Below are 15561 nucleotides of genomic sequence, written 5' to 3'. Positions count from 1 at the left end.
ACATGTGTTTGATAAACAAACTGAGAAAATACTTTTGTGTGACAAAATAGCCATAAAGAACATTACTAGTATTATATAGTAGAGCATAATAAAATATAATATATATTAATACATAAATATATGATATAGTATAATATTAATGTAATATAATATTATATTATTATAATATAATATTATAACATTATGTATTATAGAATAATAATTTAATATAATATTAAATTATTTAACATAACATATCAATGTATTATGATATAATGTAATATAATATTATATTTATAGTATAATACAATAATAAATATATAAAATATTATAATTATTAGTGTAAATTAATTTTTCATCCTTCTAATTACCATTTATCTCTCTAACAAATTTTCTAGCTAAGTGATAAAATTAGTTAAATAATTACTAATATATATATTTATTTATTTATTTAGATCAGATTATTTGCCACTCACTCATTATTTTTTATTTATTTATTTATTTATTTATTATTTTATTTTATTGAAATATAGAGGGGTCTTCGGCCATGGATGGTGATCAGCATGGTGGCTGCCACCGTGGGCAGCCACGAGCTCCCAAAACAAAAAAGAAAAGAAAAAAAAGGAAGAAGGAACAGAGGCGGCGGCATTGAGAGGAAGAAGAAGATAGAGAGGGAGAGGGAGAGGATGGGTGAGAGAGGAAGAGGCGGGATGAGGGTTTTGGAAGAAAATAGTGTGATTTAAATGAGGGTATTTTGGTCCAAAAAATAGCTTTCCGATAAAGCTGAAAACAGCATTTTTGGAAAGCTTCAAATTGGAGCTTCTTCTCAAAAGCTGTTTTCAGCTTTCCGCAAAAGCTGAAACAGCTTTTCGAAAATTTTACCAAACATTATTTTTTTATTTAAAAGTACTTTTGGAGGGCTAGAAAATGCTTTTTGGCCCTCAAAAAGCTCCCCCAAAGAAGGCCTTAATCTAATTACAGGCTAATATTGCACGAGCCTAATTTATGCAACTAAAATAACTCTTTGTTATTCAAAGGAAAACAAGTATATGAAGGCTAAAGTTTCGAACAGGAAAGAATAATCTAAGCTGCAAGCAGATCCATTAGAACTAAGAGATGACAGACCAGCCTATGACTCGGACTCAGAGAGATTGAAGTTACAAACCAAAATACTTAAGGGTTCATTTGGTTGGAGTAGCCTGGCATGGGAATATAAATTTTATGTCAGATTACTATGAAAAGAGGATGTAAGAAATATTACTAGAAGGTTGATATTTTTTTCTTATACTAGATTATCGAATGAGATAATTTGAAATTATCGTTGCTTGATGGAAGTACCCCTACTTTTTTCATTGAAATCGACACATACCTATTTTAATATTGTCAATCCTAAAATAGTTCTAATTCATCCTAATTCAAAACATACCATTTTTGGTGTTTAAATATACTTGCTTAATAAGAGAATTAAAAATACTAAAAAATTTTTATTATAAAAAAATAAACTTTCAAATATATGTATAATTAATTTAAAATATTACTAACTCATGTAAATATATTTAATATTTGAAATAGTCGATATTGACGGCCTTCATGTAAGTAGGGCCATAAATGACTAGCAAATGGAATGAACAAAAAAATATCGTTACTTCAATTATTGTTGCAACATTTTTATATAACATTACCTCCAACCAAACATAATAATTTTTTTCTGGTGTCATTTTTTTGAGTAATTTTTTCACCAACCAAATGAGATAAGTTTGTTTTCCCTTGCAATTATTTTTTCAAATAAATAATTTTTAGAAATCATCAGATTATCCTGTAATCTAACATATCTTAACCAAATGAACCCAGAGAGAACAACTATACATATTAAATAACTAAACATATGTATATACATAACGGTAAGGAAAGGGACAATAAGAAAAACGGTGTGGAGGTTGCGGTTTATGTTTTGGAGTTCAAAGGGATTTCATGTAGAAAGTTTCCTTCTTTCTAATGTCCATTATTTGCAACTCTTGGATGCATGGCACATGATAGGTAGAGAATAGGTAAGCATATACAGGAAAATTCCTAAGAACATCAACACTACAAGGCTATGACTTAAAGAAACTGATGTTACAAACTAAAATTCTTAAGAGAACAATTTTAGATATTAAATAAATAAACATATGTGTGTCTATGCCTATATATATATATATAAGAAAATTTCTAAGAACATACCCATATACGTGTGTATTGATAGAAAAGCTCCATAGATAACGGGCTACACAATAGAGGAGAGTCCTCTCCCGATCCTCTGAACCTAGATTATTTGATGCAAGTGCTAAAGACTATACCAACTTGATGAGCAGAAATCACCCAAATATTTATTTTAGTAAGCAAAATGGATGTAAAGAGGGAAAAACACCATTAATCAATAAACACCATTAATTAATATATATTCGATGTCGTCAACTTAAGCTTCATCCCATGACTAACAAATTGGAAAGATCATAAACTTGGAAACTCTAATCCAAGCTAACTCATATGGGCCTTAGCATGCCAACATGCAGTCCGATTTTATATTGCATCCACTTAGGTCATTGGATTATTTCAAAATACCCGATTCGGATCGGACCAAATCGTCAAAGACCCGACCCGACCCTCAACCGACCCGTTACCGACCACGCCGATTTGAAGAATATAAATATACTGCACCCTTAGGGAAAATCAGAATGGAAGGCTCTAGTGTTTAAATACTTTCTTCCAGACCTCGCTAGAGTAATTTTTCTTCGCCTACCGCTCGTGTTATAATTAGGGCTTGAGAATTTTCGTTCCCAGAACCATAAATTGAGGGTTCGTACCCAATCTTTTTTCGTTGATTCTTGAGTTCTGAACCTCCGGAATCGACCCCTTCGATCCCTGCTCCCCGGGAGCCGGATTTGGGCAGTGGTTGACTTCTTTGTCTCTCTTCTAACCCGTGTTCTTGATTGCAGGCTTCTTAACTTGGCTGAAGATGGTGCGTAAAAATTCTTTCTGACCGATTTTTCATTTTTTTCCCTTTTTGAATATAAATTTGTGGGTTCTGTCAGGGTTCATATGGAATTAGGGCTGCAAAGATTCAATTTTTCCGAATTTTCTGTATTTTTTTAATTTTTTTTAGTCCTTATTGGTGGGTTATTCTGATTTTGTGATGATACTTTTGGCGCTGCTTTCCAGCTTCCGCTATCGCTCCTGAAGACGGCTCAAGGGCATCCCATGGTGAGATACCTGTGTTTGCTTTTTTCGGTTTATTATGCTGGGGTTTTGTTTCTGGATAAGTTTTTCGTGATATCGGTAGTTATTTAGCGTATTGATTGATGGCGTTATTGTCTTGCGACAGCTGGTGGAGCTGAAGAATGGGGAGACGTACAATGGGCATTTGGTGAACTGTGATACCTGGATGAACATTCACCTTCGTGAGGTCATTTGTACTTCGAAGGTGACTGCTTTGTCTTGCTTTATGTACTGATGTTTGTTTTGTTCAGGTGGAATTAGATAGGCTTTGTCCTGTGTTCCTTATAGGATCTCATTGTGGTGTAGGATGGAGATAGGTTTTGGAGAATGCCTGAATGCTACATTCGAGGGAACACCATTAAGTATCTTCGAGTTCCTGATGAGGTATGTAAGAGAACCTTTGCAGAAGAGTGTGCTTTTTCCTTTCCCCTCGCACTTTATTCTTGCGGTATTACTTATTTCAGATCCAACTAGTCATTTATCAATTGGAGTATCTCAAACCAATTCTGTTATTGTTTTCTTTTTTTATTTGGTCTGGACTTTTTTGCATGTTTGTTTGAAAATAATATGATGGGGGCAAAAGCCTATACCTGGAGAAGATTATGTGGAATTTTATTAAACCATACACAATTGGAAAAATGTGGTTCTTTTGCATGCGAAAACCCCCGCAAGTAACTAAGGGGTACATGTTCTTTCAAAATGATCCTTCCATATGTTCCTGTTTTTTTTCTCCTCTTCAAGTCCCTTGGTCCAAATACGCATTAGGTAGGACCATGTTGTTCTTCTCCATCATGGAATGTGTGCAATCCATTCTTATTTATGTTGTTCGCAAACCAGTGTGTTTTGGATAAAACGGGACATATACACTGATAAATTTGTTTGTGCTTATGTCTGTGTGTTTTTTTATGCAGACATGATACAAATAGTTATTTGTACTAGACATCTACATACATTGTTTAATCAATTGATGCTAATATAGCAGGCTACTGGTGCCATTACCATCTTGAGTTACAAAGAAGATGAATGCTTTGGGAAGATAATGTTCTGACGCCTATAAGCCTGTAATTACAGAAAGTAGCTTGTTTAGGGACCATATAAACATTACTGCCCAAGATAGACAAATCAACAATCTCCTTTTTTTTGATATTTTTCAAAAAGAAATATTCCTATTTTTCCTCATCTTTGAAGCAATCTTTCAGGTGAATATAATTTTGGGCAAGGCTTTTAAATTTCTGAAACTATGTCCTGACATTGTTCATTCTTTTGAAAAAATTGAGTTAGTATTAGAGTATAAATTTACTAGTTTCTATGTAGTGCATGTTGAACTAGATCAATTGATAAAATGCAATTTGGGCTGAGACAGGTTCATTAAGCAAATTGGGGTTAGAGTTTTTGTAGAAGGAAACCTAGCTGACCCAATGGTAGATACACTGTCTGATGGAACGGTAGCTTTTATTCCCAAAACATGTGCCAGTCCAAATGTGTATGAAAAGATAAAGTCATGCATTCAGTGATAGCATCTAATTAACAATAAAATATGAAGACCTAACGATTATTAATTGATCATGCATTCTTTTTTAGGGAGACATGAGAAATAAGCATCAAAAGTTATTGTTGTAGAGAGTTAGCCACTCTAACGCATGCAAGTTGTTTCTAAATATATTTATCTTGAGCAGAACTACTATTGGAGATTACCAAGGTGCCCCAAGATTGAGTATTTTTTGGCAGTTCTCATTAACGGAGTAGCTTCTCGGATGCGTGTCCTAAATTGTCAAATTTAAAGTTCATGGCAAGGGAAATTGGTGGTTGAAAGTGGAGGTTCAAAAGGCAACTAATGATAAGCTTGTTGATAAGAAAAAGTTAAAAAAGAAATATAGTAGGACAGAACGTTATCTTGATTTCTCAACAAAGAGCATGGTTTAGTGAATTTGATGAAATATGCAACCTTTAGTGATCTTCATAACACACAAAAAAAGGCAAGCAAAAAGGAAAGATGAAGGAGAAACTAAATATCTATGCTGTATTTATGTGCATGAAAGATGGTTATAGTATCACTTATATAAGCTAATACCAATTTGGAAGGAATTCAAGAAGTTGAATGAAGGAGCATACAGTTTGAGGGAGATCCATGAAGGAAAGTTGTTTGAGATAGATGAGGGAATACATGTTTGGGATATTTTTTGAAAGTTCAGAAAATGATAGGGGTCTGATTGAAGAAGAACATTGAGAGTTATGCACAACTGACTCACGAACACTTCCAAACTAGTGACTTGGGCTAAGACAAGGATCAATGGCGTAGTAGAATTCATAAAACCAAGCTGAATTTAGAGGAATGGAGCTCATATTCATATATGATACTCTTGGCTCCTAGTTAGCTGGCTTCTTTATGGTAAAGTTGTCTAGCGTACAATCTGTTGTTTAATAGTCAATGGATGGTTGCTTCATTACTGAGAGGATTTTCTGTTTATTAAGGTTGTCAGAAACAAAAACCATGCTTAAGGCAACAAGACCTCATATCGCCTGAGGTGCTAGGTGCTAAAAAGGCATCTGTTAAAGAAAGCAAGGCCCTCATCTATGAAAAAGTTAAATAATTACATTAAATATAAATATTGTTTGTATTTCAAAACAATACACACATAATAAAATTGTTTATTCAAGTTTAAACATCTTAAATCATGATCATCCTGAAAAATTAGATATCATGTTTCACATCTTTGAAAACATCATCAAAATACCACTTCCCATAACATGTTTTTAAATAAAAATCAACAAAAATGAACCAGTAAACATCCTAAAACAGCTTTCAAGTTTAAACATGATAGTGAAATACAATTTTCTAAAACATGTTTTATGTTTCCCAACAATGCATAATGTTAAAGAATTAACCACCAAACATCTTATAGTAGCCCTTCATTAGTAAACTCACCTTGCTTGGGGATTGTGAGGTGCTTAAGGGTTTCCTTGCCCTGCCCAAGTACCTAGAGCGCCTTTGACAACACTACTATTTTTTTTTCATTTTTTCAAGTTATTCTCAATTTTTGAGTGTGCAGTTACACATCAATACATTGTAGAGGGTTTAATATGTTTGTGGTGTTTTGTAGCAGTTTTAATAGTTGTATTTGATATTTTATTCAACTTGAATTTTGGCTTTTTCATGCTTCAAGCCAAGGCCATGTTCTAGGCCTTGCCTATGTCAATTAGTTAGAACTGTGAGATGTAGGCTTGGAATATGGACAGCCTTATGTTTGGATGTTGTTTTGGGAGAGAAAGGAAAAGATAAAAAGAAGGGTTTTGTGTGTGTTTTGTTTTTTTTTTTTGGGGGGGGGGGGGGGGTGGGGCGCGCTGGTTGTAACTGTACTTGCTTAGGCCTTGTTCCAATGCTGATTATCCGCTGGTTCGTAGTTTAACCAGCCAAAGAAGAGCCTAAAATGCCATGATACTTTAGTCGGTCAACGCCCTAAAAAGTAGACAAACTGGTTAACTTAATTCATGGGGGAGGGTGAGATAAAGTTAAGGAGGTCTCTCTTCTCTCTCTTTAATTCAGATTTTCACAATTTATCCCAGTAACCTCGGAAATGTCAACCAAACAGCAGATAACTTTTAACTGGAGGTGGTTACCAATTGTTAAACCTATCTACCCCCATTTAGCTATTCAGCGTGCAAGCATAGCCGTAGCCTCTTTTCTATTTGCTTTGTTGATATATATCATTTATATTAGATGAGTATTTCTAAAAGTTCTCATATTTTCTTTTCATCTTGCCTTATGATTTTGTTTTTGTGTTTCAACAACATTATTTGGTGCCTGATTGGTGCAGTTTGTTGTATAAATGTAAATAGGCCCCATAGCAGAACATATTTCCCTGCATGCATAGTGATCCAAGGAAAAGGAATTCAATGCGTGCAAAAATAAAAACTATTGAACCATATCTAGAAAAGTGACAAAAAGGAATTAGCTCGCTAGAACTTTTAAATGTGACTAGCTTGAATCAGCACATGGACTTGGACAACGATAAACTTGACCAAGATACAAATAAAATTTTAATATGCAATAGAATAGAATGTTATATATCTAGCTGCTTGTTTATTCCCATGGAAAGTTGAAAAGCTATCATTTCCTAGGATGGTGCATCACGCCCTTTTTTGTTCGAAAAAAGAAAGCACATCCTCTCTCATATGATCATATTGCTCTTGATCATCATTGATGGATTCTTTGTTTAATGTAATTGTCACATACTCGTAATTTAGCCTTGCCCATAGCAATGTCAACTCTTCAATTTTGGATATCAACGAGCATTTTTTGCCTCCTCATCAATGCTGCATGTGGAGATTTTTCTTACATAGAGTTGCAGGCTTGGGACCCAAGGGAATATTGACCCCTCCTCCACAAAGTTTATTTGCAATTTGAGTGGCTTGGAATAAATATAACTTTACCAAATGTTTGCAAACAATAGCTTGTTGAATTAATATCATTTAAATTACCAAACTTACTTGGTAGGTTCATCCAGTTGCCACAACCTTAAAACATGGAGAAACTAAGAGTCTCGTTTGTACTTTATGGCCAGCACATGCATTACCTTACCCATTCCTAGTCTCTTGTGTAGCCAATGAAATATATGTATGTTTTTATCCACATGGTTATTTTCTTGATGTAGATATATGGACTTTTACTGTCTTTTAGTAGGATTCTCATATCATTTCGTGTGACAACTTTGGTCTGTGCATTTCTAAAATTAATGCCCGATCTTTGATACACCAAGAGTGTGCGACTCCTTCAAACTGTAAGAAAGTGAATGATTATCAAATGATTTATTCTACAAAGAAATTATAAGTGCTTCTCTTTCAGTTGAGTAATGTCCCAAGGTCTGTCATCCATTAAACTAGAGATCTTGTCTTATAAATGCTGCAACACATGAGGTGCCAATACTTCAGAGTTCAATTACCATAGTAACCCCTGCTTAGTTTCCTGCTTGAGAGGGGTTTAGTGTGTGGTAGCAATAGCAACAGCTTTGGCAAACCAACATGCGGTCAAGTTGAACTAAGTATCACTCAAGTGCATTAATGTTTCCTGGACATTAATTTATGAGCGTTGGCACTTTTTTGGACATTTGGACACGACATAATAGGATGCAATACAAGTCAGCTGGAAACTCCACTTTCAAGTGCTTCCTGATACTTATTTTCGTGGAGTGTCATGTGAGAGATTCTTAGTTTTGAGTGCTAGGTACTTTTTGCAAAGTTTCATTATGCGTTTAATATAGAATTATCATGGTTATTTATCAACTTAAGTATCTTATCACATGTGAAATAGCTTAAGCATACCCAAGGAATAACTTAGGCTATGTTTTGTTGCTGACTAGTTAACCAAGGGGTAAATAGATTAAATTATTGATATCCACCATCTCCTAGTTCTAGAATTATTCATTATTTGGTTGATGTTCTGAGGGTTGTGGGATAAATTGTGGGGAAAAAAAATAAAGAGAGAGAAGAGACAGTTTCGCCTATCCTCCATGAAGTAAGACTAACCAGGCTAGCCTGCTTTCTGAGCATTTATCAATTAAGCTTATCATGGCATTTTCGGCTCTCATTTGTCTAGTTAAACAACTACCATCCCCTAATCCTCACATAACCAACATCTAGATAGGACATAAAACAACTTGCAGACTCAGGGTTGTCTCTACATTTTTTTAGTTTCTTTATTTTGGAAAACAATGGCTTTAGGACACACCACACACATGCACACACATATAAATACATATATATAGCTAGACTTGGCTACGATTGAGTGAATCTCTACTCTGATCGGGTCAAGTCTTGATCGAACAATGAAAGTCTCACATCGATGATCCAAGCCATTGGATATTATCTATTACTACCTTTAAACAACTTACACACTAAAAATCATGTGATTAGAGACGGTTAGCCTTAGCATCAAGTGGTCAAAAAATTTATATTATTTCGTGTCATTTGAACTGTCCAAATATTTTAACCACTTGATGCATAGTATAAGGGTCGCCAAGTTATATAATTTTTGCTTTGTAAGCAGTTTAGAGATAGTGAATCACATCTAATGGCTCGGATCATCAATTTGAGCCCCCCCCCCCCCCCCCCCCCCAAAAAAAAAAAAAGCGCAATCTAGACCTAACCAGATTTGGATCTTCTAAGAGCATTTGGTTTAAATTGCTTCCTAGTTAAAAATAATGAAGGGCCTCTCAAAACAAAAACTAGTACAAGGTGATTATGATTTAAGATATATAAAATACGTCGATATTCTCTTTTAAATTTTTGAGCTTTCTTGCATATGCATCAAGCCGAGAAGAAATGAACATAAGAAATATAATTACCGAGCAAAAACGCAGTATAAACTATATAATTTGCAATTTTGAATAGTAGATCTTGATCTAGATATTTTTAAAACATAAACGGATCAAATTTTTAGCTAATCCATATGCTTCTAAACTAAGATCGAACTGAAATGTGATTTCATATCGTTGAAATGGTCAATTTTGTTTTCACTTGTTTCAAGGATATAAGATCTCAAAGATGCATCATTTTTGGTTTCTAACCAATATAAAAATGCCGTAGATCATGATCAACGGTGCTGATTTTTCATTTTGAGATGTCCTTCATTGTTTTTGACTAGGAAGCATTTGAAGCCAAGTAGTCTCGGAACCATCCCAGTCAGATTCTCTCTCTCTCTCTCTCTCTCTCTCTCTCTCTCTCTCTCTCGTGTGTATAGATAATTCCCGTGCTTATATTTTTTTGGAGGTTGCCATTTCCAACATTGGATGAGACTTAGAAACTTGGCAGCCATGCCAAGTGGTTAGTAACTTATGTTTAGGGTAACACTAAGAACACTTTGTTGCTAACCAAAGTTTATGCTTAAATATTAGGTGGGTCAGAGTTTGCCGTCTTCATACCGGACCCCGTACCGATGCCACACTAGCATAGTGTCGGTACGGTGCAGTACAGAATTTTTTCGGCATACTGGTACAATACCGCACCCGTACATGTACCGGTACTGAATCGGTATGGTACGGTACACTCTATAGCGTCTGTGTTATCACATGATATTACACTAAACAGGGTCTGGTTATTGAGTTTGTTTGGCTGTTGTCTTTTAGATTGACTCGTATCTATGTATATTGTGCTATAGAGATGAATGCAATCCCCATGTCCATTCTTCTTTCTTCCTCCAAACTGTTGTCTTGGGAAATTATATTTTGCTTTCTTCTTAGATGCATTATGCTCTTAACTTGTAGTAGCTAAGCCTCCTATTAGTGAATATATGATTATGCAAGTATCTGGATTTGCAGTACATAGTTTTCCAATTTCTTTATTTCATTTGATGTGCCAAAAAGAAGTTATAACGAAAGCTGCTTTTCCAGGTAATTGACAAGGTTCAAGAAGAAACTACCAAGAGCCGTTCAGGTAGATTTCTCAAACCTATTATAGTTCTGATATTATGAGAACTAAAACCTCAAGACACTAGAAATTTTTGTTACATCGTGAGGTAATAGATCAATGTTCATCCCTTATAAAGGTGAAACGATCATGTCCTTTTTCAATATATGGCATAGATTATTGAATGATCTTCAAGACATACTACAACAGTAGCCCATCAGTTCATTAAGTTCTTTTGACTATTTGTCTGCTGTTGGATGACCACTTAATTTCTGATTGAGCAAACTTGAAGTCTACCCCCCAACCCCTCCTCTTCCTCCCAAAAGAGATGCTGGTGAAGAGTATGAGCCATGGCATATAGCTTGTCTTTGTCCTCGTTCACATTACTTTTAGTGGCCCACATATTTGGCACCATCCTGAATCAATTTATTGTATGTTCTCTCTTCAGACAGGAAGCCACCTGGTGTTGGCCGTGGAAGGGGAAGAGGTAGAGAGGAGGGTGGCAGTGGTAGGCCTGCCAAAGGCATTGGACGGGGCCAGGACGATGGTGGCAAAGGAGGTCGTGGCAAGGGAGGAAGCAGCGGTAAAGTTGGTGGTGGCAGGGGTACGCTTTCCCCTCTTCATATCATCACTGTTTCTTGTTAGTCTTGTGAGCTTTCTTCGTGCATAAAAACTGACTCATGCTTATCTCTATCTATGGAATAAATCTTGACAGGCGGAGGGCGTGGCCGTGGCTGATACAGGTCAAGTAAATAAAATGTCGCTTTTAAAGGCTTTTCTTTTCTGTTGCATGGTTCAACCTCAATGTGAAGAATGAATCAGTTGATGTAACTTGTAAGATTGCTTCACCTGTGTTCTGGGCCTAGTGCATTACAGGTGCATGATATCATTTGATGTGTGAGGAATCTTTAGAGGATCTATTTACTTGTAGGAAGACTGAAGGAGACTATTCTCGTGTTCTTGCTTGTTCCATGATTTGCTTTTCTATGAACACAGATCAGTTGGAATATATGACAGTTTCAGTGCTTTCCTTCCCCTTCTCTCTCTCCCTCTCTTCCTCTCTTGTGTAATATGACAGTTACAGTTTCAGTTGGAATATATTGTGTGTGTATAATATAGGATTTTTTGCATGGATTTTTTTCTAAATATCGGATTTCGCATGAATATTTTTTCAATATTGATATTTGCATGTATACCCTCGTAAAACTCTGTTATTGTACAAATGTCTTTAATATATTGGTTGTTTTAATGGTGTTATAAAAAATTACATTTATATAAATTAAAAATAAAATAAAATTTTAAAAATTACGATATTATTTCAGTTTTCTCGTGCTATTGGGATTGCGGCCTCACAGACGTTTGCAATCGCGATCGTGATCCTGCGGGCGATTGCGATTCCAATCCTGCGGGTGATCGTGAAGGTGCTTGTAAGATTCCGATAAAACAAAGTTTACGTTCGGTCAAGTTCTAATGTTGCCGAGGGAAGTGTGTGGTGTTCTAAAAATGGTAATTAGGTGACCCTCTATTATTTTTTCTTGGCTCCTCCACGCGCTAGGTGCAACCACAGTAGCTTTACAAGCGCATATTTAACACTTCAAATATGGAATATAGGAAAATTTAGAGTTTTGGTGGATTTTGAAAAAATAAATGCTCTAAAAGTAATATCTATGAGTTTATTTCGATTTCACAGTGAACCGGTCATCGTTATTATTGTTGCCGTCATTGTTTCCATCATATTGTTTTCCATCATATTGTCGCTGCCATCATCATTACGTTTGTTATATTGTTGGTGTTCATCATAGTTGTCACCACTATTGTCATTTTCAATACTATCATTACCTCTTCCTTCATACTATTATTTTGATTGCCGTCACCTTCTCTATACTATCATCCGTCACCTTCTCTATACTATCATCCGACTTACCGCCAATATCACTATCATTTTAGCTGATTTCATATTAGCTACCACCATTTCTACCGTCATCACCGTATTTGTTTAATATATATATATATATATATATATATATATTTGAAAATTTGAAAATTTAAAAATAGCAACAAATTTTTTTTTTGTTTAATAAAATAAAATAAAATAAAATAGCAACAAAATTCCTCCCTAACCTTCTCCTATGCGTCCAAGAATGCTGCATTATAGTTTTCCTAAACTGGCTTTATGCTCAAACATCCCTTTGCTCTTAAAATCTTCATGATATTGCACCTTTTCAGCTGAATTTTTTTATTTCTTTTCCCCATTCGCATTAACAAACCACATTAACAATTTGCCAAATTGGCGCTTATGAGTCTAATAAACTCTCTCTGCATTTTATGAGCACCTGAAATATTTCCCATTCTCAAATACTGCCGCCTCGCCGTGGAATGGCTGCAACCTCGCCGAGTTCGTGTTGCACTTCTTTTCTGTTCGTCGTGGGGATGGCCATTCCCCTCTCGCTCTCCCTCAAGGTTTAGGAGTTCTTCTTCGAATCATTTCCGTCACGCGGTTGAGGAGGTAAACTCAAAAGTTGATTTTGTTTTGGATGCTAGGAATAACGGACCGGCTAAGGACACTCCTGTTGCTGTTTTGGGGCATCGGCTTCCAAGCTATATAATGATAAAATTAGCTTTTTAACCTTTTCCATCCAAAGATGAGTCTCCCTTTGCTCACTCTAGAATTTGATGAATATTAACGCAGTAGTCAGCTGTAGCATTACTTGTATAGTCACTGCATGAATGACAATGAGATTTATCTGTCTAGTTACATCAAAAAAAAAAAAAAGGTTTATCCGTCTAGTTAGTTTATTAATACCATTGTAGCTTTCTTAATTGCTAATGCTGTTGCTGCCTATCTTTGGATCGCTAAGGTGGCTGCTTCTGTCAAACTACAAAGCAACAAAGAGGTGAGCTTTGCTCTAGCTAGACCCTTTGATGTTTAAGTTAGAGAGAGTGTTTATGTGAGAATGAAACAGGAATCACAGAGAGAGAGAGAGAGAGAGAGAGTATCATTCAACTATGATTTTTTTCTGATTACTTTTCATGGAGTATCCTTTATAACATCCTTGCACCTCCAGTTGCTTATATTTTCCTATATTATCATTCCTTAGTGGTTGTAATGGAGAGAACTGTAGTGTGGGACAGAGGCAGCCTTTTTGTATAGGCTGGATTATGCTAAAGCAAAGCCAGGTATTGTTTATGGATAAGGTCACAGCTTCAGTGGATTCGGAGACAGATAGTATGATTCACAATATACTCTTTTTCTTTTTTCTGATGAAAAGGAAGGAGCATGAAGACGCTCCCCCACCATCAAATTTATTAAGACTAGAAAACCATGTATATACAGGGATCTGAAAATATTAAAAGAAAGGAAAAAAAGAAAAGGGGAAAGAAAAGGGAAAAGGAAACTCGCAAAGAATAGAAGAAGAGTACAAACTAGAAAGGCCATAACTTAGGAACTTAAGCAAAGGATAATCCAAGAAGACTTCTCAGCTTGTACAATTATCAGCATTGCCCATAGAATACCCATAGTCATGGACTGTGACAGAGTTCTGGTCATAGATCCTGGTAAGAACTTATTTATGATTTCTTTTGCAGCATGGGTCTTTACCTCCATTGCAATGCTAATGGAAATCAAGTAAGTCATGAACTTTAAAATATATATTTATAGGTTTGTCTCTCGATCAAGAATTGTCTTTGGGTGACTGAGCTAGCCTTAGAAAAATTTTCTGGTTTAGTCACCAAGTCAGAAGGGTTGCATATTGTGAAGTTAGTTAATGATTTCAGTAGTGAGTCTTATTACACATTCTTGTTGCATGCTAGAGCTCCCTTAAAATGATTTGCATGCTTATATAATCTCTAGTTGATATTATTCCATATTCTTACTCAGTTGATGGCTCAGAGGGAGGGGGGAAAATTCTTACAAAAAGGATTCAGTTGAAAGAGCTTCTGAATGCTCTCTCTCTCCCCCCCGCACAGGGAGATTAATGCAATCACTTTGTTATTATAATTTACTCATTCTTTAGTAGAAATTTTGACCTTTCATTCAGGCACAAAAACAAAAGATTTTCCTTAGTAGTAGTTTTCACATTATCATCATCACTTTATTACCAAAGCTTGTGGGTGGCTATGAGGACTAATTATGTGTTTACCAAAATATGCGACCATGACATGTTAAAAAACTCATCTATTGTGTTAACTTATATTTTGAAGAAATGCTATTCTCACATCTAGGTGTAAAATGTTTTTTTTTTTTTTATCAACAATTTAGAAGTTGTCAATGCTTGTTTGTATTCGTGGTGTGTACCATGTCTGCATTCATTCATTATGTTTTGGGGTCACTATTTCGATCTGAAGCCTATTGACAATTCTTGATACCAAATTCCAAAATATGATGTCTTTTAATATAAATAAATGACATGGCATACACTGAAAGTACATGCTGCATTAATGGATTATTAGCGCAATCACCAGCTCCAATTTTTGAATTAATGTATCATATGTCATTAATTCAGCTTTTTAATAATATTACTTAAAAGGGAAAATTTCTTTCAGTTGAATATGAAAGTTTTGAAATATGTAACGAAGATCAGTTGTTGGAAGAAATGAAAATGTTGTTGTTTATAATACAAGTATAACATCAGTTATAAATAGTAATTCTTTTGAGAGAGATGCTTTATCAGCAGTTAATGAAGGTACAGTTCACTTTTTTAAAAAAACTTAAAAATTAATATATGTGTGTTTTGTAATAATATTTATTAAGGTTTAGGATTACTGTAATTTCAGTTGATGAATGCTTATGTGATCGACGATGTTCTAGGGCATCTTCATCTAAATGTTGGAGTAAGTGTTTTAGAAACAGTGAATTCCTTTCAATGATATTTTTCCAATCTACGATGATTCTGAACCGTTGTTTTTTCATGGTGTAGGAAAATTTAA

General features: G+C 35.1%; 1 protein-coding gene across 2 annotated transcripts; it reads left to right on the top strand.

Moving 5' to 3' along the window:
• Positions 1 to 2694: 2694 nt before the first annotated feature.
• On the top strand, positions 2695 to 11672 carry LOC103715290 (probable U6 snRNA-associated Sm-like protein LSm4). 2 transcript variants are annotated; one of them, XM_008802873.4, is made up of 8 exons: positions 2695 to 2814; positions 2955 to 2977; positions 3178 to 3219; positions 3341 to 3439; positions 3541 to 3618; positions 10620 to 10662; positions 11084 to 11239; positions 11351 to 11672. In XM_008802873.4, the coding sequence occupies exons 2-8, from the start codon at positions 2975 to 2977 to the stop codon at positions 11371 to 11373; spliced, it is 444 nt and encodes a 147-aa protein (XP_008801095.1). In that variant the 5' UTR covers positions 2695 to 2814; positions 2955 to 2974; the 3' UTR covers positions 11374 to 11672. The 2 variants fall into 2 exon arrangements, with proteins under 2 accessions (XP_008801095.1, XP_008801092.1); XM_008802870.4 differs by having other exon boundaries at positions 2695 to 2977.
• The last annotated feature ends 3889 nt before the right edge of the window (positions 11673 to 15561 follow it).

Source organism: Phoenix dactylifera, chromosome 3 (genome assembly GCF_009389715.1).
Source record: "Phoenix dactylifera cultivar Barhee BC4 chromosome 3, palm_55x_up_171113_PBpolish2nd_filt_p, whole genome shotgun sequence".
In the NCBI taxonomy this organism is placed as follows: domain Eukaryota; kingdom Viridiplantae; phylum Streptophyta; class Magnoliopsida; order Arecales; family Arecaceae; genus Phoenix; species Phoenix dactylifera.
This window is presented reverse-complemented; position numbering and strand designations above follow the sequence as displayed.